At 44.1% G+C, this 22,806-nt stretch overlaps 2 protein-coding genes across 2 annotated transcripts in view; one reads left to right on the top strand and one right to left on the bottom strand.

The window, feature by feature from the left end:
• The window catches only part of T265_06993 (hypothetical protein), a gene marked incomplete at both ends in the record, with an annotated part of 16,560 nt that extends 2,654 nt beyond the window's left edge, over positions 1-13,906 (top strand). The window contains one exon of the mRNA XM_009172410.1: positions 13,708-13,906. Within this exon, the coding sequence (XP_009170674.1) occupies positions 13,708-13,906 (199 nt within the window). The remainder of the gene's footprint in view (positions 1-13,707) is intronic.
• T265_06992 (hypothetical protein) overlaps positions 1-22,806 on the bottom strand; it is a gene marked incomplete at both ends in the record, with an annotated part of 73,117 nt that overhangs the window by 33,250 nt on the left and 17,061 nt on the right. Inside the window, 2 exons of the mRNA XM_009172409.1 lie at positions 10,246-10,389; positions 14,122-14,159. Of these exons, the coding sequence (XP_009170673.1) occupies positions 10,246-10,389; positions 14,122-14,159 (182 nt within the window). The remainder of the gene's footprint in view (positions 1-10,245; positions 10,390-14,121; positions 14,160-22,806) is intronic.

Genomic DNA, 22,806 nt, shown 5'->3' with positions numbered 1-22,806 from the left:
AACTCAGCCAACAGAAAAGACCAAGCTAGAAAGTAACGTCATCAGCTTAAAGTTTTCGTCAAAACTGACGGGGAGTTTGAAAGTCAATGGGGGCCGGGACACGGTGTCGGTACGAAAAGCTTCTGGACAGACACATCAGGCCTGTTAAGGCGTATGGTCTCAGCAGTGGTTGAAGTCATTGGTCTAGTTACTTACAACAATATTGAGAGAACTTCATAAACAGCTTTGAAAACGCTGCAGCGTTACTCCAGAGTGTATCAAGACATCCGTTTGGATGACTGTCTCGTTCTTGGACTGTTAAATGCAATTCTAAATAAGCATAAATCAACGCACGAAAAGATCATCTTACAAGATAGCTTGTCCTTTGACGCGTTGTGAGCACTGATTCCAACCAGAGGTTACATGCATTTATTGAAAAAACCAGGTGCAGAAGGAATTACTAGTAAACATAAGTCATTATCTTATGCCTTTGAACAAATCACATGTGATGCTGTGGAGCAAAGTGTAAAGACCATCTGACAGTTGAATTACGGCTCAAATATACATCTCGCGTGTAAGAAGAATAAGCATGCCTAGGGGGCAGAATCTTTCACGCCAGTGATATTTTTCTCTAAACCGACAAGTCTGGAAAAAACGACACGAATCTACATACCTCATACATGTAGTCCGTAGTGAATGCTGGAGGATACATGTATTGTGTTCGCTCTGAAGGACATGTGGTGATAAATCTGTACGAAACAGGTCGGATCCGATGACGGTAGAGTGGACTGACCGAGTGCTGTGACCGCTGTGCAGCAAATTATCTTCCATAAAGCAGCTTCCACTCTCTCATCGAACTGTCTATGATTTCCTTACCTGTTTTCTGGGACTCGGTACATATGCAGGCAACCGAAAAGTGATAACCCCAGAATGGGACTACGAAACTAGCCAAGATGATGACCAGGAATAAGTGATGTCGTGAACAGTGTGTTGTATGTAGATTTAATCCCTCCTTTCTGTCACGTTGAACATGTTTGTAGCCCATCTCAGCTAATTTCCCCATTTCTGTATTGAAGTGCGCAGAACCAGAATGCAAATCAACAGTGTGATAAGCAGCAAGCAAGTGAGTCAGTGATTGCCCAAGGAAGTGTAGCAACAGAATGAAAATCCGACTATTCGTCTTAGTTCACTCCAGGTCCAAAAAGCCCGCTGACTGAAGTGCAGCACCATTTGCCGTTCATCGAAATCATACGGGGCTTTCACACACGCCCACACACACACCACACACACACATTTCTGTATTGAAGTGCGCAGAACCAGAATGCAAATCAACAGTGTGATAAGCAGCAAGCAAGTGAGTCAGTGATTGCCCAAGGAAGTGTAGCAACAGAATGAAAATCCGACTATTCGTCTTAGTTCACTCCAGGTCCAAAACGCTCGCTGACTGAAGTGCAGCACCATTTGCCGTTCATCGAAATCATACGGGGCTTTCACACACACACACACACACACACACACACAAACCGTAGAGAAATCACAGTACACTGAATAGCAAAAACAACGTCTGATTGTTTGAGGTCAGCGAACCTCCTCGCCTTGGAGCTAACCGTTGTTCCCGGCAGTCACAACGAGCAAGCGCGACCAAGTACTATCCAAAAGTGAAGCATAAACGCAGCTAAGTCAACCCTGTGTTTTGATGCAGACCACATAAACGCACTGTGGGCGTAAAGTCCCCAATAGTACTGTTTTTCCGCCCGTACTGCTACCATGAATAGAAACCGTATGCTAACTACGGCACCCAAAACATGTGCGCAATTTACAAGAGAAATTGTTTTGTCTTGTCCCGTGTCTTGTCTGTTACAGTCTTGTAGTTTTTAACGACTTCTCTCCGTTAACATATGGAGAAGTATGGAGTAGCCAGTCAGCTATGAGTGCGTGACCTTGACCCCTTCTGCTGTACCTTCGTAACCTTATTCTTCCCTATCATGCACGCCTCTGCTGTCCCGTATGGTTCATCGTTCGTTCTGTCACCAAAAACAGTGAAGTAATTTAACCCATGTAGAAAAGAGGTGTCACGGCAGATTGTGAGCTTCAGAAAAATAAACAGGAACCCAAAAAATATGAAAAGAGTACGGCGTGCACAAGTTCCCCCTCAGAGGGCAACAGCACTTATAATAGCCGACTTTGATCGGTTCACTAAAAACTGCTTTGATAAGGAAACCACTCCCAGAAGAGGTTGATTATGGCTTCTCCATCCGGTTGCTCGTTTCAGAGGAAGCTGTTGTGATGAAGGCGTGTTCCCAAGTCCACAAAAGAAGCCTTGAAGTGAATTCTAGTCAGAAGTTTGATAGTTGCAGAGTAAAAACCGCTACAGGATTCCGAAAACCATATGAACGAGTTCATTTATCGGGAAGTTTATCATCAGCAACGATAGACAGCCGAACAGTTATTCTTCAGTTTGGTTCGATACCCCAGGCAAGCGAACAAATCTAAAAGCTGGGAAAATTCCGTTAAGACGGCCACAATTGGAAATGAAAATGATGACGACTTTCACATGTGACGTCAGAAAAATCTAGTTATTGCAAGTTGAAAGACTGCCTCGTGAAAGATGCAACTATTCACAATTATGTGCACGGTTAGAACAAGAAACGCTAGAGGTTATTCGGAGTCAGCGTATGCGTATCCGGCGCAGCAGTCTGGCGGGCGCTGACGATAATACCAAAGTTGAACTTCGCATAGATATTGCTCACCACTTAACACATACGCCGCAAGTGTCACTTGAGAACAAGTTTTCTAGGAATGAGCGATGGTTTGCCACAAACAACCACTTCGAGAACTGTGTTAGAGCTGTGAAAAACTAATCAAAGTTTCCAACTTTATCGACGAGTATAGACAATTTGTTACCAACAACACCCGAAACAAGCAGTGGGTTGTAATCTGATTCGACCTGTTTCGATGAATCGGGCAGTTTCTGAACTCTTCCCCATATTTAGATGATAAGCAGGGAGATCCAGTGAGCTCTTAAGCACTTCCAGCAAATCGAGCAAAATACTGTAAGAGGGAATCGCCAATACATCTCACTGTCTATTCGTTGACCTTGACTTGTCGGTAGTTGGCTCACATTCGGTACCGAATCCTACACCGTAAAAAACGCTTGTCACTCCACTGGCTGACATGGATGAGTAGCAGCATCCGTGATTGCAGGTTTCGAAATGGGCTCACATGTTAAATTTTCTTGGCTATAACTGAGCATGTCTTGCGCCTAAGATAGGCAATCGTTAGGAAAGGGTAGCATTTTCAGGAAAGAAATTTCCACTAAGTAAAGAATAATTGAAAACTATGAAGTTATCACATGCCTTTATCAAGAACTGCGGCACTAGCGTGTAAAACCATTCGTGGTCCGATCGATCGTGGATTACACAGCTTCATGTTACGCGCAGCAAGCTCACGTTTCGCAATGACAACGGTTAGCGAATGCGAAAATAGGAAGGCACGTGAAACGAGTCCTCTAAAACAACTTCAATGAGCTATCCGAAATTTCTTATTCGGATTCAGAGCAAGAGGAATCGACTAACATATAGCAGAAGCACTGGATTTCTGAATGTTGCAGATTACAGAATTTACGGGAGAAATCTTCTCCCCAGGGAACCAGATTGATGGAACACAGATTAGAGAGAACTTGAATTATTTGCTAAGGTACGCCTCCTCCTTATCTAACAACTGCTTGTGTGATTGACCCCTCTCAACTACGATGGAAAGACAGTACATCCCAGGTTTAAGCAATGAGCTACTGCTCCATGGGGAACAGGACGACCGCAAACCTCGCTGTGGTCGCCTTCTGTTTCTTTTTAAAGAAAATCATGTTGAGTGAGGAGTGTTATAATAAGGCTAAGCTTCGTCAGAGACTCGTATCGTACTGATCAAAACAGTAAACAAGGGGAGTCTTTCAAGTAAGAGATTCTCAGGAAATGATTACTAAACCAAGTACGACATTTTATTACTTTTGTCTGTAGCATCTGGATTTGTGTAGCTATGAGAATAGCGCAGCTTAATTTTCGATGAGATTGAGGCTAGACTGCATCCCATGACGCGGAATCACAGCATACATAGAGCTAGGGTCATTTTTTCAACCATTTCACTTGCCCTAGGTGTGACTAGTTCATAATGAATGCGGATGTTCGTCACTTCCACCATCCCACACGGAGGTTATAACGTCTTCACCTGAAACATAACGTCCAGTTTCCGTTCATTAACAAAAGGTTCTGCGTCACCAGCTTAGAGTCCTGGTCTGGGGCATCGCGGCGAAACAACAAACAAGGGCGTGTGACGTCGCGGACTGAGCATCATTAGAACTGTTCACCGCACGAGTGTACCACCATGACATGTACCATGACAATGACAATGTACCACCCGCGTGACATGTAGTTGTGGTTATAATTACGCAGACGCTGAATATATTCCTGTTGCTACCTCTTCATCCATGTGACGTTGCGGCGAATGACGTTCGCCACGGAGCTGTACGGATCTAAATTTTGTGAATAGGTTGTGCTGACCGTCGAATCTGACAACACCACCCGATTCTAGACGGTTTACGAAAACTTTATTCGTTGTTTACAAAGCCGGAAGCAGTCTGATTTACAATACTGTGCCTACGTGTCGTTTTGTCTAAAGACGTCAGACAACTAGGCTGGATTGTCACAACACCAATCAACGTCACTCGTGTACAGCAGTATGTCGAAAGAGGTCAAGACTCAGGCAAACAGGTACGGTTAACCAAGCAGACATGGATACTGACTAATCCGTAGAACGAAAAACTCCATACACTTCCAGTTCATCCGCGTTGAATAACAGTCACTGACCAAGGTCACAGCAGAAATGGTGTTGAAGTGGTGGAGAAACTCAACATAAAACAAGTGCTGCTACAGTGATGCACCTACTGTCACGAGAACGCGGTCCAAATCACGTGGATTTAGGTCATGAATCACAGACATTGAAGGTGGGATGACGCTGTCATGGATATAATAGAGAGAGCGTTTGAGGAATGGCCAAAGTCTAATAAGGATCCGACCTGACTGTTTTCTTCATCGTAACGTATAGCGATCCACTCGTTTGAAGTAAAGTACTACGCTGTGTGAGATGAATATGGGGTCGCGGATACATTACGGTAGACCCAGAGATCCGCTAAACAGGTAGTAAAAAGCGAATGCTCTGAAGAGTTTGCCTCTAAATCAGATGGAAATTGGTCATCGCCTGTTCAAAGTCCGAACGCACAGCGATATCCCTTGCGTATGTATGGGTTGAAAGTAAATTTATCGTTAAAAGGCTTCAATGAAAAGTGCGATCTCGACTTTGTGCCAACTGTGTGAACGTTGGAAACTCGGACTTCTATTCAAACGGCACATATTAGCACCCAGTGTCAGATACGTAAACACAATTAATCCTTCCAAGAATGGCTCAGAACGGTCCAGTTTATTATCGGATAAATCAGTCGTCCTGTGCTTAGTAAGTGTAAAGGTAAAGCGCTCCCGCGCGACATATTCAAGCCTCTGGTGTTTCCCGAACAAATGGGCAGTTTCCTCAAAACATTACTTCGGGTGGCGTCTCTGAAATCTAGGCCAACCTTTTCTGTCGTTGAGTGTAAGTTTATGCGCACGCGGAAGATGACGTACGTACTAACATGCCATCGAAAGGGCGAGGAGATCAACCAATACATCTGGGTCTGTGTCGTCTAAATCAGGCAGAAAACAGTACATTCCTGCTTATGTTACTTAAGCCTATTTATACACCATGATCTCCGATAACACTGGCACCATTTACGAAGTTCTCAGCTCATCATCCTCCAATTTACCGTGTCTAACGCCATCACTCCCATTATGTTACATGCATTAGGTTAACAGACAGAGACCTTCCAAAGACACCCTGGGCTTGTCAGTTATGATTTAGTGAACAATTCCTCTGAAAGGAGACTACAATCCACAGGCCTAAACTCACCCAGCCCTACGGTGACCTGTCTCGAGGATTACTGTACATGAAAATAGTGGCTAATATAATGGATGAGTTAGGTAAATAGATGGCAGTTTACAAACGTCAGATGGACTGTCATTCGCTCGAGCCCGCTCCTACGGTTGTACAGAAAGGAGCTGGTCACACTGAAACGCTTCGCCGATGAGTACGATTCTGGAAACCAAGAAAAGGAACAGCTTGTCCAATTTCACTATCCAGATTAGTGTTCAGCTGTGCAAGCCTCAGTACGGCTTTGAGGTTCTGGACTTAAGAAGTCGTTTTTAATTATTGCATGACGTCACTGCATCGGAAATTCGGTCACTGTTGTTGACCAGTCTTCGTCTTAACGGTACAGGTTGCAATGATAGAGATCCCGTCAAGACCTACTGCCAGTAAACCAGCCTCATCCAGCCAGTCTGTCCAGTAAAGCAAAACTGACTCGAGGAGGCATGATCGCACGCACAAGTGAGTGTATTTTGATAACAGCACAAACGCGTTGACAACCAAAGGACCTAGACTATCCTAGTTTGTTTACACACACTCACGAATCCAGTGCATCAAGCGAATGTGCATGTGGAATGTATGATAAAACACTGATGGCCACCTGGATGATTTAGGCGTGACAATGCAAAAACAACTCGAACCACCATACAAATTGATCACCAACATATACCGTAGTAAACGCATCTATTTCCCGACAAAAAATCAGCCTCAAAATCACCTTCGAGTAGACCCATCTTACAGCGACCGACTATCTGGACCGCCTTTTTTCGACTGGTCATGCTAGATCTGTTTTACCCTATTTATCCAAACTGGACCTTCATAAAGTTGATAGCGATGTCACAGTTTTAATCCCAGGTGGCCGAATAGCCGAGACTATGGACTGTGATTTCGACACCCGAGTAATAACATCATATGGGCGCATCCGAATTGGCTGCCGGCCCTCATCTGTTGCCTAAGAAATAAAGATAAAAATGTACATTTTAGTTTGTGACATGTTTAAGCAGATGACCTGAATATACGGTGACGGTTTGTCGTCTTTGTTGATTTTCAATATAGCTACGTCCAGTAAAGTAAATAATCTATGCTGAAAAGCCGAGAACTGTGCAGCTGTTCTATCCAGCAGTACCCGTGTTCGAAACTCATTGGAGTTTCGTGGGGTGCACGCTATTGATGATTTCCAATAAGGATAAAACAGCCTCTCACAGTGTTTCCCTGATTTCCAGCATGGGTTGGCTTCATCCGCAGGACGAAATATTCACTGCCTATCGTCTTCAATGTGGTTCACTCAAAATGGCAGTAGTTCAACGGAAGGCGAAATCTGAGTAGCCTTATAACAACCGTCTGCAGTACACACTAAGTACCACCCAGCACGCTTAAACATACTGTCCAATAGAAGAAGTGGCAACAGCGTACACTTTTAAACGTGGAGTTCCTCAGGAATTCTACTTCGAATACGCTCGGCCACTAAACAGCAAAGTCACGTCAAAATCGCTCCGCGTTACTACAGTCACATCACTTGCAATAGAAATATTAATATCAGGTGCGAAGTTTTCAGAACCAAATACGGTAGAAAACATCTTCCTTAGCAAATTTCTGGAAATCAAGTGGGTACAGATAGATATGAAACAGAATGAAGTTTATACACTCTCTTCGTGTCAAGCCACCACTCGAAGGAAGACAGAGGGCTGAGATGGTGTCAGGTTGCCCAAGCCTAGACAAGAGCATTCGAGACTCTGACGTTGGGTTCGAACCAAGGACCTTGCGATCGTAAGTTCGCGTCTTAAAAACTGAGATATCTCGAGATCTTACGACTTCTGAAATTACCACTTGACAACAGGCTTGTTGCTGAAACATCCAGGTCGCATCCTATCTCCGTAAATTCTGTATTTGAAACTCTAGTTTTGGTCACTCTCACACATAGATTTAAGATTATCTGAACTAAATTCAGCAAACCATGCATTCATTGATAGAATTTAAGCTCCTATTTAGGAACTTCAAGTTGATATCGCACAGGATTTCGAGTTATTTAACACCGATTTGCAGATCATAGGGTCATATTTTGCTCGCATCTAAGCAAGGGCAAAGGGTTAGAAAAGATCCGTCCAAGCTTGAGACGGATCTCGCAAGTGCGCAAGTGATAAAGTACGGCTACTGACTGGCTGCTCACACTACAAATACCGCACCTAGCATCGTATGTTCGAGTCCCATAATTGATTAATCAGGCCCATATCATTGGTAGCTCCCTGCCAAGTAAACCCAACGGTAGTGAAAAGCTGTTTGTGGATGATAGATTGAGAAAATGGCTTAAATTGCTTCAGCATCCAAAGATTGCATCCGGCGAAATAGCATCACCTGGTTTTACGTTGTTCGTCACACCAACTCCCTGGATTCAGTTGTCGGTCCATCGTTCATGCAACTAAAAGTTCACAACGTGTGAAAACTCATCCACTCAATATTGACTGTCAAAAGCAATTCATTCCCATGCTGTTTATACAAGGGCTGTGCGTTTCACATTGGATTACGTAAGAATCAGTACATCATCTTCGTGTGTGATTAAGCCCTTTGAAATTTAACATAAAAAAGACTCAAAACACATAGTAGATTTGACCGTATGAGTGTACTGTGTGAACCAGTTACTGCCTTCAATGCGAGAATAATACGCACGCAAAGCTTCAGTAAGTAGCACCCTGAAAAAAACAGTAGGTAAACTGCAAGGTATAACTGACTTGTAAATGTGTTTAGAAATAGAACATGTTTCCATGGACGATGTCATAACGCGAATGGTGAAGATGAGAGGAGCTATTTATAGCCCGCATGTTCAACTAAGTGGGATATTCAGACCGCAGACCATTGTTCACAACGCATCGATCATTGTGGACTGGGGGTCAACTGTTTCCTCGTCTCAAAAGTGGGAAGGGGAAGAGCTATGGGTCATGGTTTATTCCCCAACACAAGATTATCACTCTTCACTTCAGATTTTGTGCGACAGAGAGTTGTGTTGGTTTCGAATGATAAGATGAATATTTTGGGGAGGGGGGAATGTGTTGCGTGTAGGGAGTCCCCACGAAGGATCCAACTCGCTGGATCCTGACCACGTCTCAACTTTGGTTCGTTATGATAACGTAAGCGGTTTGAAGCTTACATACAAGCGTTGAATCTAATCACCGAACCTCAATAATGATAAGAACGTTAACTCAGATTGTCGTAGCTCACAGTACAGAACAGTTCCGATCGAAATAGCATATCAGATGGCAACGCGCGGCTCTGTAAAGCAGGACATGACTTTTATCCAGACAGAATATTTTATATACTAGTCATCACACCGAATCCATGACACAGCAAAATGACACATCGATTGTAGTATTCTGATGACCATAAAGTGTTGTTTAGTGAAATGCATGGCTGTGACGACAACCAATATGCCTTTTTTATATCCTTCGGATAGAGGAACCGATAGTTGCCTTCGGTCCTCAAGGCATAAGGGATTAGTTTTGGTTTCATAGTACATGGCGAACAATATTTCATGAAGGACTAAAAACTCCAGACATCGTGTCTAAAAAACGACATTTCTATAGTAGTCATCATGGGTATTTTGTATTAGAACCACCAAACTGTTTATAAGGTCCACCCCTGGACCGGTGCTATTGGTGGCGTATCAGTTGAATTCAGAAGTCAGGGCGCATTGTGCAAGAGTAAAGGTACTCACCTGTTTATCACTAGGGGGCACCGACGCTCCACATCAGAGAGATATGTATTATTTTTCTCCTAAAGCCCTTCAAGACAGTGAAAGGCAATATACAGCAAAACTCAAACTCGGTCAACGGGTGTCCAAAGACGGTCAGATGCCTGTAAGTTGATATACGCATACATCCATTCTACATCAGTTTTTGACGTAAATCTGGCGTGTTGCCAGAGGTAATTTAAAGCTGTCACAAAGTTCCGAACCCTTTGGAGTATCGCTCATGATAACATACCAGTCGTTTAGTAGACGTCGAGGGTGGTTGTAGAAGCAATGGACCGGCCGAAAGTTAATAGCCTAACAACCAGACTAACTAATAGGATACCATGGCTGCCAGGCGCGAGTAGCAGCGCATGATATGTCTTAGTTACACAGTAGATTTCCGCATCCTTACATTAGTAGATCCATAAAACGAATCTGCATGAATCAAACGACCTTTTGGCATGCCAAACTGTGGATGAGATCCAGAAACTGGATATATAACTCCAGAATAAGGTTATTTACGGATGGTATTCACTTACCAATGCCTCGTCTACCACCATGTAAAGTTCCAGAATACGAGGCGGCGGTTGATCCGGCCGATGCAGGATGGGCATTGGTTCAACCTTCTGTGAAAAATCAAGCAATATGATTGTGAATAAGTTTTTCGCTTGCAGATCTTCACACTATAAGAAATCATCAATGGTTGAACAACTGGACACCAAGTGATTATCGGAATCACGTCCTATTGAAACTGGCCTACAACATTAATCGCCAGAATCATGCTCACTACAAGCACAGTGCATTCAACGTAAAAGTTGACTTCATCGGCATCAGTGTTCAAATCTACGGTTATTAGACCACACAATTGTGTATAAACATCAAAATGTGAACAGATTAGAGTTTTGAAGGTACCGGAACATATATTATGTTTTCATTATCCAGGTTGAGGGTGATTGGCTGTTTGAGTAAGGATAAGAGAAGGTTGCCAGCGTGTTATTCTTACAAAACAACACCTAGTTATCCATATGCACCACCTACTGTTATGGACGAATTATAACCAAATGTGTCACAATACCGCTTCTCTGCTGTTCTAATCGTGCGACCGAGTTTAAACACGAGATCCTTAAACAATAGTTTGATCAGTTTGTCTCCCAAAAACGACAGTATGACCTATCGACCTGTGAACAAACTTGGCGCTACCCAAAACTTGTTTCCAAGGCATCTGTCAACGTGTCAGAACTTCATGGGGCAACGACCACAGTCGGACAAAATGTGACTTACTAAATAATAGGTACAATAAGATGTCAAAATGTTGATATGTTGCGGCTCTGTAAAGATCATTTTGAACATACTCGGTAGATATGGTAACTAATCGAATTCAAAAGCTTCGTTTTGGAGCATGTGCCAGAGCGCCTCCGCTACATAGACGGATCCGAATCGATAATGTGCTTCTGAATACCGCTGCTCACCACTACTAAATTAGTCGCACCATGTATGCATGAATCTGCGATATGTTCCATCCATCTAGTTTGCTAAGGGCCAAGTCAGTGGAGCACATCACAAAGCCCCACTGACCCAAGGCTAAATCTGCACATCTGGTATCTCATACTGACTGCATGTGACAGAAGGAGTAAAAAGTGTGTGGGTTGATTTCGGATTACAGAAGCCCAAATCACTATCACACAACGGAAAAGATTACTATTGTTTCTCTTCTATCTTTATTGCTCGAAATGGAGAAACAGCTGTGTTTTTTAGCGTTTCTGTGGGCACATCATGTATGCTATTGTAATCAGTCTTCTTATACGACCAGAGCACACCGAACATTCGTCCGGTTGCTGTATTCGTGACTGACTACAGTCATCGCGCAAACACAATGCACCTATGGCTGTGCAAATCAAGCCAGAAACCAACTGGTCAACAAAGCGGTGTGACAACAAGAGTTTGCATTGTATGTCAGAGTCATGACGCACATGTACAGTGTTGTTTTTTCTGTGGGACGGGGGTGAGAGGGGGAAACTGAGTCCGCAAACAACAGTTTACACAAGTACCACAGCCTATCGGAACGTGATTCGGATAGGATGAGTGCATGTGTGTGTGTGTACGCGGCTACCTTGGAAGTGGACAAGAACGCAAAGCTAGCACACTAACGGGCCACTCTCCAGACCATGACTCAGCGAAGTGACAAGAATACGCTTGATGATACACCGAATGCTTCACCCATTTGCATCCTGAGTTTGTCACCGTAATCATTCAGTCACCGGAATTGCTTACATGAAGGACGACATAACAGACTAGACGCTCCTGTCAAAAGAAACAAGTTTCGGCAAAGAATTCTAGTCGTCTTGTCACTGTTCTGGGATGGAAACACTAGGCAATAATTGCGAAATGGGTGAAGAATCTTCATCCAGACAATAACCGTGTTACATATTCCAAACATAGCCCGAAACATCTTAACGCTGGACACCAAGCGGATGTTCTGATTAGTCCGAACTACCTGACATGTTCCCAAGTGACCTAGTGGAGTAGCTGAAGCCACAATAGGCAGACAACCGAAAGAAAAGTAGTAGGGAAACGGGTGCCATATCGTTCATTACTTTGAGACGTATGTCTTCTGTTTAGAGCAAGCCAGTTTCATCGAAATCTTGATCATCACCATTCTCGTAGAGGAAGTGCAGTCAGATACGTGCTCCTTAAAAGGGAGGCAGTCCCAGAGAGTCAATGGTTGAGTACGCAATAGCTTGGGTTCAACGCTACGCAGGAGATTTTAAACGTCTTACGGGTGAATATGAAGTGTTACTTCACATAGTCATCCGCTTTCACTGCGGTACATACAACCACATTATTGTACTCGGTGTCTGTAGGTGACCGTCTACGGCTTCTCAGTATACCCGAAACATCTTCGGACAATTTTGTTCGAAAATCCGGATAACTGCAGTGAGTTTCTCGTTCGAGAACAGTCGAACCAACCAACCAACGCACGAAGCAACCAACAGCGCACTGAAGACGTCTCCTCGAATGATGACGAAACGTTTGCAAATCAATTGCCAAGCTCGGCGAACAGATCAACAGCCACCTGATCAATTACCAATCCTTCCGGTTTTATTACCATGCTTTTCCGTGAAAATGTTTCCCAGCTGAGGAGTGAACTACTGTTCCGCTGTTTTGTAGGTTAACATGAGGGAAAGCTCCCTTTGGGTAAGTAGGCTGAGTGAACACACTCCCGTATTCGATGAAAGTCACGGCGCCTGTGGGACCTTAAGCCGAGCAATGTTAAACCCATCAAGAGAGATCGCGTCAGACTGCCCCAAGTTCTAGAGTCCTCTGATTAGATAACACTTTAGGAAGATGTTTTAGTTTTAGAAAGCTGCCAATTTCATGCTACTGATAACCAGTATGTTGCTCGATGAGTTGCCCGACCCAGAGCCAGAATGCTTCCGACTTTGATAACCCGGAACTCGACAATGATCGGCAGAGAAGCGCCTGGCAGCAGAGGAATTTAATTTAACTAAACCGGAAACTGGGGCGCTCAAAGGTTGGATACATCGAGGAGCAGTTAGCTCTGTAAACACAGGGTACCAAGAAAGTGACTGATGGGCTGAAAGCGTAGTAATTTAAGTGGATACTCATAGATATTAACATGTGACTTGTAGAGAAGAGGTATAAATGTTATTAAAACATCTATGACAGAGGAGAAATAGCTGGAAAGTTTATATCAGGCACATTTTTCCTTTCACTTCGTCAGTCAAAGCAACCAGGGATCGTTGATAATTTTTTTCAGAAAAATTACTTCAAATACTACATCATACAACATAATACTATGTAGAAAGGAAAAGATGTCTTGGGGAGGAAAACGAAGATAAGCGAATGTGGAAGACTAATCAAGTAGAACCTCAGTTCACACATAATAGCAAGAATTTATTGTTCTGGTATTTCTAATGCACAAAACAAATTGCCATTTTGAAACAAAGAACCAGTCATGCGTTCATTCTGCTCATTCTCAGCCACCAGAGCGGAAGAAACTTTCACACAATCCTAGTGACAGCAGGTACATCCTGTGAAGAACAAAGCAATCCCACAGAATTCATCACACGAACAGAGATATTAATGGAATGCCTCTGTAGTCAGATTATCAGTGCTGAGCTCAACTCGCAGGCGAACGGCGGACACATGACCAGCGCAGCTGATCAGGTCTATAACTAAATAACCACGTGATCCTAACCGAAATCTAGGACAATGATTGCAAGTATCTAAACGACTAATTTATCTCTCAGTTGCTGTGACAAGATGTGAAATACCATCGCACCATCAGCACGGGTTCATCCAGTAAAAACGTGCGGGAAACAAGTGTCAATACAGCCGCATACCAGTGTTACCAGAAAAAAGGTCCGTGGCTGACAAACTACAGACTGACTTACCGATTCGCCGGTGGTTGATTCTGTATCGGCTAGCAAAGCTGAAGGAGAAAATATACATATGACAGCTCAAGCAACTGCGTCGCTATGGTAGAAACATAAATATTCGAAGCACGTTCGCGATCAGGAATCGTGAGAACGTGCGTAACAAACGTCAGGCCAAGCAAAGTGTGACAAAATAAAGTTTATCTGTTTCTATAGTCTCTATTGTCCCCTCATCGCTCTCAAAGTATCTTACTAACTGTCACCACTTCAAGTGAAGTCGCAATAATAAATGATGGTGCATCTGAGTCCGGTAATTTCTTGTTTATCTTTCATCCACAACAGTCGGGATAGTAACAGAAGCCCATAAAAAAGTTTTCACTATTTACACTCAAAAGTGGATGAAGCACGAGGTGATGTAAATCAGCTATGGCATTAGGATAGGCTCGAATAAAATTGAAAGTATATGAAATACTGTTCAAACCACAGAGGCTACAATAATGCAGTATACTGTAGTATAGTACAGTGTATACTGACGTATACAGTTTAACATCAATCCCCAGGCTTTACCTTTGTCCAAATCACAAGATTAACGTGAGCATTTCTTTTTAGCATCATTTCTTAGCTTACCCTACTTAGGTCCCGTATCCGCGTGCGTACGCCATTGGTCGACTTTTAAAAAACTCGTCTTTAAGATTCATCTTCCCCAATCGAGCGATTGCTTTGACTCCACAGGATAGAGGAACACATTGCGTTCGTCCAATGATTTGACAAGTGAATGACAAACACTCCCAATACCAGTGGTGACTCACGATTCAATAAATACGCAAGTCGCCAATGAGATGCCGAGCGTTATTCACTATCGTTAACTTCTATGACAGATACACAGCTGCTCAGCTGGTTCACATCAAACGGAAGCGCTAGGCAGGAATTCCGCCCATATTGGAAAGATGTCTAGTTTGGTGGCTACAAGAAAGTCGGAAAAACGCGGAAGCGACGTCGACGAGTGAGTCACGTCCACCTAGCCGATGAGAAACAGACAACTAGCATTACTCAAACGCCGGTCGAGGAGCGCTGTTATCACAGCAGATATGGAGCAAACTGGGTCAAACTGTGAAGAGTTAGTGTTCTTGATACTATTTTCAGACTGAACAGTGTCTGACATCAGTACGGATGTCAAGAATCGGAATAACTATCGACTTTTTGCCTCATCACCAACGAAATGGACCACAAATGCTACGCACGTAAACTGAAGTGACCAATCATGGATACTGCCAACTGTAATCCTCGAAAACTTACTACTTCATTGGAGTTTCCAATATTCGGTCAGCTAAACATTTGATTTCTCATGATTATTAGCATATATCTCTGTCCACAAAACTGTGACATCTCTCAGACACACGAGCATAAGTAGCACTAACTCTTCCACGAAAGAAGACAAAAATCGTCCTGGTGATTAAGAAAATGGTGTGAGGCACGAACTCTTACAACAACGCTACACAGGTATTGCTAGGTTTCATGTACACTGAGTCATTAAAACGAGGGAGACCATGCGGTCAGACATAAAAGCAACCATATTCAAAAGGTATCACATCATCACCTCATGGTTTTTTAGCGTGAAAAAAGTCACACGAACCGATGAATAGCTCGAAAGTGGCATATCCATAGAAAACTAGCGTGAATGGACGATGATGATGCTGATTACGACCGCAAACGGATTTGTCGTACTTCCCGCGACGGAGGGAGTTACGTTGCATTTGGTGTAAAAAATTAAATGTTTAATCCAGTGGCGGTTTTCATTTCTTTCAACGTAGGTCAGCCTAAATGATACTCCCGGGCATTTGAAAACAGCGGTCTCCCAGCAGAAGTGGGAGAGATGCCTGTTTGCTGTGTACCCCTCCAGTGGAAGTCCGCAGGTTCCTACAGCATTAATCAACTGTCTGTCTATGATCACACTGAAACAGATGGTATGCATACGACCAGCGCGGCTCCTGAATTTCAGTCCAAACTGAATGGACTGAAGAGATTAAGCCTGTCCGGCAAATCTGGTGAACGGTAAGCAGTTACATCTTTGAGAAACCGCACACGAAAGCGTCTAACGGCAATACACCTGACAAATGCGGCATCAGGCTTTGAACGACGACAGACGGTTGAAAACGTCCTCCTGCTTACCCTGAGTACCTTTAACGTACAAGGAGGAGATCAGACAAATACGTTGTTCGTCGACCGATGGAGGACTTGTTCCATACGGAGTGTGACACCAGTACGTACTGCATTTTCACAAACCTGCTGTTGCTGACGTAATGCGTGGGCCGAAAACAACCATTTTTGGAATTATTGAGTACGACCTTGCTGGCTTACCGAGAGGAACTGTGTGAAGTAGCCCGCAACAGAGAACAAAATTTTTGTACAATATCCAGTAGAGTCATGCGAGTTCAGTCATTTGTAGGAGATATTCAATGAAACTCGTTTAACGCTTTAATGACCGCAGCACCATGAGGTTACAGGGAAAAACAGAGTTGCCGGTTGCCCTAGTGTGGGGAGAAATGATGCGACGAATGAGGAAGAGATATAAACTTAACTGGCACCGTCAAATTTCAGTAATCCCAAAGGAGATAGGATTAAAATATAATACTGAAGTAGATTACAGCTGTCACCAGTAGTCTGTTTGCGTCTACTACTCTTAATGTGTGTAGAAAACGTAAAGCAGCGCGGCCACGCAACAACCCAAGTGGCACGGAATTTTTGGCATTCTGGCAACCCGTGACTGTATTTGGGCTGGTCTACTGTCGTGACGCTCGAACCTAAAGAAAAGGGTGGCTGAGCTCTCCAAACACAGCCTTTGGCTAAAAGCCTGGCCGAAAGGCATCAGTGCTTGGTGAGTAGTACAACTTTAGGAGAATAGGTCGCCACCCGCGTTCCAAACCACAACCTCGGAGCCAGGAAATTGTGTTGGTATGACCTCTATTCCACATGAACAACCTCAACTAATGATCGAAAGGTCAGTCCAAAGGAAGAATCCAACGGGCCTGAATGATACATCGACACCAGTTCCCGTCAAAAGCAGAAGTTCAGCGTGAAATATCACTTCTTCGGAACGAAAAGGCACCCTGCCCGGATGATCTGCACCCCAAATTCTTCAAACATGGCAATGTGGACCTGGTGGACAATCTGACGAATATACTGCAGGTGTAGAACAAAAACAAAATGCCTGTGGAATAGAGCCCCCAACCGGCATCCCATTCTTCAAAAACGTCTCAAGTACGTAATGCGAAAGCCATCGTGGCATCACCCTACTACTATCCGTCGCACATAGGGCGCTCTGTTGCACTATTTTGTACCTATGGTGCTGGTGTGACGTCAGTTTGCCTGTCAAAGGCAGAGTTTACACTGCGTCAGTGTGGTCCATACTGCCTTATGAATCAGAAACGTAGCCTCTGCACCCAGGAGACATACGAAAATTGTCAGTCATTGACTACCGGTGTCCCCGAAGCATTGTTCCGATGTGATGGGAACATCGGGTTAGTTATGCTGAGGTACGTCATGCGGTTAAAGGAAAAAGGAACTTTGCCGCGATAGATGAGTTACTCACGCTTCATACGTCCCGCTGGTTAGGAAATGAGAGGTCGTATACCTCGCAGAGCTCTTTTCAATCAACCCTGTGATGAGTGTAAGCGACCGAAAGGTGGACAGTGAATGACATGGCAACAAAGTATGGAGACACTAACCAGTAACCTTTGTCTAGTCAACTGCCAACTCCCTTGATGGGGATCCCAGGACTCAACTCACCAATGATCAATGGCATTGGAAGAAATGGCCAAATCGCGCAAACAGTGGCAGTTGTGCATTAAAGCTATCGCCTCCAATACATAGCTACCTAGTTTTCGAATGAACTGAACATGCCATCGCCTCCAATGCTTGACTGTCTGTCTTATAGTATTCCACTTCCTGGTGACTGGAACTGTTGCAGCTGAAACCAATGTACCCATGGCACACGGTTTGTAGATGATGAATTGGATTATATACATTGGGCGAAATTTCTCACATGCCCATATCTGTGAGATACCAAGTTGTCCAGTGATATCGGTGCTCACAGGGCTTGATCGTTAGCGGACAAGAGTGGGTCTTCTTGTTCAAGGGTGCTGCATGATGATTCCTCAGCGTCTCCTATGGGAAACTATTTCGTATAGGAAGTGTTCCCCCAAACTATTCGCGCGAATCGAGAACAATCATCCACAGAAGACTTCCTGGGCACTTCAAAGTATACTACGGAAAAATATGTCCAACTAAACTGCAGTTGTCTTGTGGGGGTCGTTAGGTAAAACATACTGTTATTATTATTTGTGGGCGATAAGTACTATACCGCCTTGGGCACATCAGAAGACTAGACCACCATCGTTTCGGAAGTAGGGACTCCCTGATCGACCAACCAAATAAGTTAAACAGCAACAAATTTTGACTGGTTTTTGAAAGAAAACGAACACGAGATCAATTAGACTACAGATGTGTTTGTTACATAATGAGTACTCAACGCCTGGATGAGTCGCATAGACTTTCTACCTTCTGTCCGTTCTTTAATTAGCTTAGGATATCTCTGGGTGAGCATAAATGTCATGATTCACACTGCACTTGTTGTATGAAATTGAATTCTCGTCCACAAATACTGTTCAACAACTTTGACTCCGCTCAGTGTGTGAGAATGCACCTGATTCTGAGTCCGATGGCCCTGATAACAGTTGCCCTGGAGGGTCCAGTCCTTTTCAGCCCAACTGTTAGTAAATATGGTGAACTCATACGGCAAAACCTTCCGCTGCCTCATAATTGACTATAGCGTTGTACGAATAAAGTGTTTTCTGAGGCTAAAATGATGTGGTCCGGAAACGAAAACAAAGGACGCTTGGTATCAGGAAGGTCAGCTTCCTGAAAGCAACCACTGAATGCCCGGAAACTACGGAGACTGTCAGCTTCGCTGGGTGTTGACCAGACAGACAACGCCTCCTCAATATTCAGCGCGTCACAGCCTTGTATCAAACCCAGACAGCGCGAGCCAGCGTTGACCGTCAGACAACGCCCCCGCGATATGCAGCACGTCGCTGCCTCGTACTAAAGCCAGACCGCCTGCGTCAGCATTGGACTAAGTTCAGACAGTGTCCTTCCAATAAAAAGCTTGAGGCCGTTGTACTTTTCGCACTCGCACGCACTCGCGCTCTCGCAACCACTTTGTTGGAATATAGCTATTGTGTTCCCTTCCGTGAGCCTTTTTCTCTCCGACACTGAGCTGGAGCGGGTCAGCAGCAGATACCACAGGCCGGCGAATCAGCAGATATAACACTTAGGGAAGACACTGATAGCCCGGACATGTTTGATTTGAATGGGAGACAAAAACTCCTGCTGTGGTGAGACAGTGCTCACCTCTAGATTGAAAGGGAAATCAGGTGTTTCCGTAGGGACAGATTTTTTCTCACCCAGGTGGTTCGAAATCGGCGGTTTTCGTGTTTATTTATATATTCATCCATTTGTGATCGAAATTTTCTATTTCCCCTTCTGGTCCAAGCTTACGGAATAACTCAAACATGAAGTAAGGTTCCATTCTGTTACCACAGTCACGTCAAAAACTGCCAGTGAGTCCCCTGAGTGATCTGCGCAATGAACCTGCCGTTTATATCACCGGACTGTACAAAGAGCTTCAACTGTTAGTCAACCGTTTTCAAACCCTTTACATTCGTCTAAACCAATGCTATTTAGCGAGCTGTGCGAAATCAACACCTGGTCTACCGGGAAAATCCTACAACATGCTCATGGTTTGCATGATATGTGGTTCTATCACATCAAAATCGGTCACACTTCTTTCCTTGTCAATCCTTCAGTGTAGTTGTTGTCTTTCAGGTGTTCGAAAAAAAAATGAGCGCCCAACCGTAAAGAGTACGTACACCGAATCAAAAGCAGTGCACTACTGGTCAGATACAAAATGTGGTGGAAGTGTGGAAAGTGTGAACAGAGTAGGCGATTTCGGTTGTTCGTGTCAGACTCACACCGTACTAAACGCAAAAGTCAAGATAACGGTTAGTCCAAGTAAATTGCATGAAACCGTAATTGGCTAAAGTAATGAGCAGGTGGTGAAGATGTGCCGTAAGATGTGCTTCAAGCATGTGCACATCACTGTTGTCCGGTGAACGGTTTAGGAACCACGCCGAAAGGCTCCAGATTTCTTTTTTGTTACCGCATAATGCTGTCAAGCACGAATGAGCCACAACAGCATGAACAAAAGATGTCGAAGTAGACAATACTTTAAGTCACCCAGAGCTTACTAGAAGTTTCGTTCCAAAATTCCCCGCTTCAGAACTTCTTTACATGAGGATTTCATCTTTTGCGTGAAGATTAGTGGGATATGAAAGTCCTTTGCGAAGTGAAAATTTTCACCCTAGAGGGAAACCCGTCCATAAACATAATACGACGACGTTGTTGTCGCCAAAATTTGGTGGCGCGCCAGATCAAACGTCTGGTTGTGCTCATAACAGACGTGAGTGGGACAATATTGTTGGTTGGTCCTGTCTGTCCCAATATAAGTTTCAAACTATACAGGACCCATATGAGCGCATCTTGCCCATGATTGACGGTTGAGTCATCTAATTAGCATGTTTTTTCCATAATGGAATAGGTGTGGTCTGTTAATCAAATGAACGACGGAAGACACTAGTCTTGTCTAGACTACGAACGAGATTTCGTCTACATGGTGAGTAAACAACTAAATACCAGAAAGCTCTGCTGTAAACACCTGAGCACATAACGAGAGCAAAAACCTCGTAACAGGGCAAACTCCATATAGCTTTTTTTTCGACAAGTTCTTCTCTTCTAAGCTTTGGATAGGGAACGCTTGGCAGGGTCTCGTCAACTTGGGGATGTTCTACAGAGATGCTCGTTTTTTTTCGCGGATTACTGGTCATGAAAGAACAACCAGTCGGGGGATTCGAGCTAGCAAGACGTGACCAGTCTGGAAACGTGCATTGCAGTGTTGTCAACGGATTACAACCACAGCCCATTCAATATGAGATTCAACAAGGTCTGTCTGACGGACAGGGGTCGGCAAATATGTGATGCATTGGTCTGCAAACCAGCTTCAATGTACCAGGCTGGAAGAATATGCAGATTCTGTGGAACGTTTAAGGTCAACGTTAGAACAATATTTTACGACTTGACGTATCGGGTGCTGTGGATAACCTCTTTCAAGGATTCTTACAATCAATTTTATGCGAAAAGAGTGCAGCGTCACTTGGGTCTGCAGTCACGTCTTCTGATTGGTGTGCTCCTGGGACCAGTTGGCATTACGATGCGACCAAGTGTGTGAATGTGTTAGACTAGTGTGCGCGCATGCGTGCTCGTGTACGCTGACTGGGATGTCTCCGCTTCTTGATGCGTCATTGCTGAGATTCCAGCTTGGCATCTGACCATTGTGTGCACGGTGGTATGCAGTAGGAAACTGCACTTGGCCCTTATACACGTGATTGCCCAAGCCAAGTCGAGAGGCAGACGTCGGGTTCGAACCACGGACCTTCTGGTTATTCGCGCTCTGACCACTTGGGCCATCTTGCGAAGGCGTTGGGTCATACTTTCAGATTTGACCGCGATCGAAAGTAGCCCAATTTTGAACTCATCCCTAGAAAGCACATTTGAGAACAAGCCAAACCCGTGAACTTTACGGGTTTTACTGAATGAATAGGTCACAAGATTAGGTTACTGGGAAGGGATGCAGTAATAGCAGCTGTGTTAATTTCACGCAGTCGTCTCCCCTTAAGGAGGTGTATGAGGGATCGAAACCACGAATCAAGCCTCTCCCATCGTCAAGTAGTATGGCCACTGTTATGTGAACTTGGAACTCCATTCAACTTGTGGCCAGCCATTCGATTCTGACTACCAAACCATCTGAAACGATCCTCGCTTGTTGCAAAACATACCCTGAAATCAACATGGTAAGTTAGAAATCGGTTGTGACCGTGGTCGCTTTTAAGTTGTGCCTGTGGAATGATTCGCAACAGATTCGGGTCCACTCAATAAACGGCTCCGTCCGGCGCAACCAGACAAAGTTCAACAAAATCATGCACTTTTGAAGACCGTAGTTCAGCGCGTACACTTCAACACTATGGTTCGCACGAGAGTAGCAAGTGCGACGCGGCAAATAACGCAGTGCAGGCGGTCTAAAGTGCCGAGAAGCTTTCTAAGCCTTATCGTCAATGCTAGATTCACACAAGAAGAGTATATGTTTTATATGTTGCATGTTTTTTTACATAAGTACAAGGACATGACTGCAGCAAGTCTCCGGCTGAGATGAAGTGGACGCACAGGTGCAAAAATAACCTTTCAAATGCAACGCATGACCATCATGGCTGTAACATCCCTTTTTTCGTACACATCATTTATTTGCGTTGTGCTTAGACCCATAAAGAAATGGGGAAAGGCCATACAGCGTACTACGAGATCTATTGGAAGTGATTTACTTAGAAAAGTGCTGAAAATAACAGCATCAGACACCCGGTACAATTGAGGGTCATATTTGTCCCCAATCAGCTGATAAGAAAGAGAATTTAATTTCTGTTTCAACACTTCCTAATACCATTTACAGATGCTTCTAACACACGATGGACACGCGAATAAATAGCACACGGTTCGTATTTCGCTCGATTCGCTCGCTGAACTGTGCTTTCTTCAATT

Source organism: Opisthorchis viverrini (genome assembly GCF_000715545.1).
Source record: "Opisthorchis viverrini unplaced genomic scaffold opera_v5_153, whole genome shotgun sequence".
Classification (NCBI taxonomy): Eukaryota; Metazoa; Platyhelminthes; class Trematoda; order Opisthorchiida; family Opisthorchiidae; genus Opisthorchis; species Opisthorchis viverrini.
This window is presented reverse-complemented; position numbering and strand designations above follow the sequence as displayed.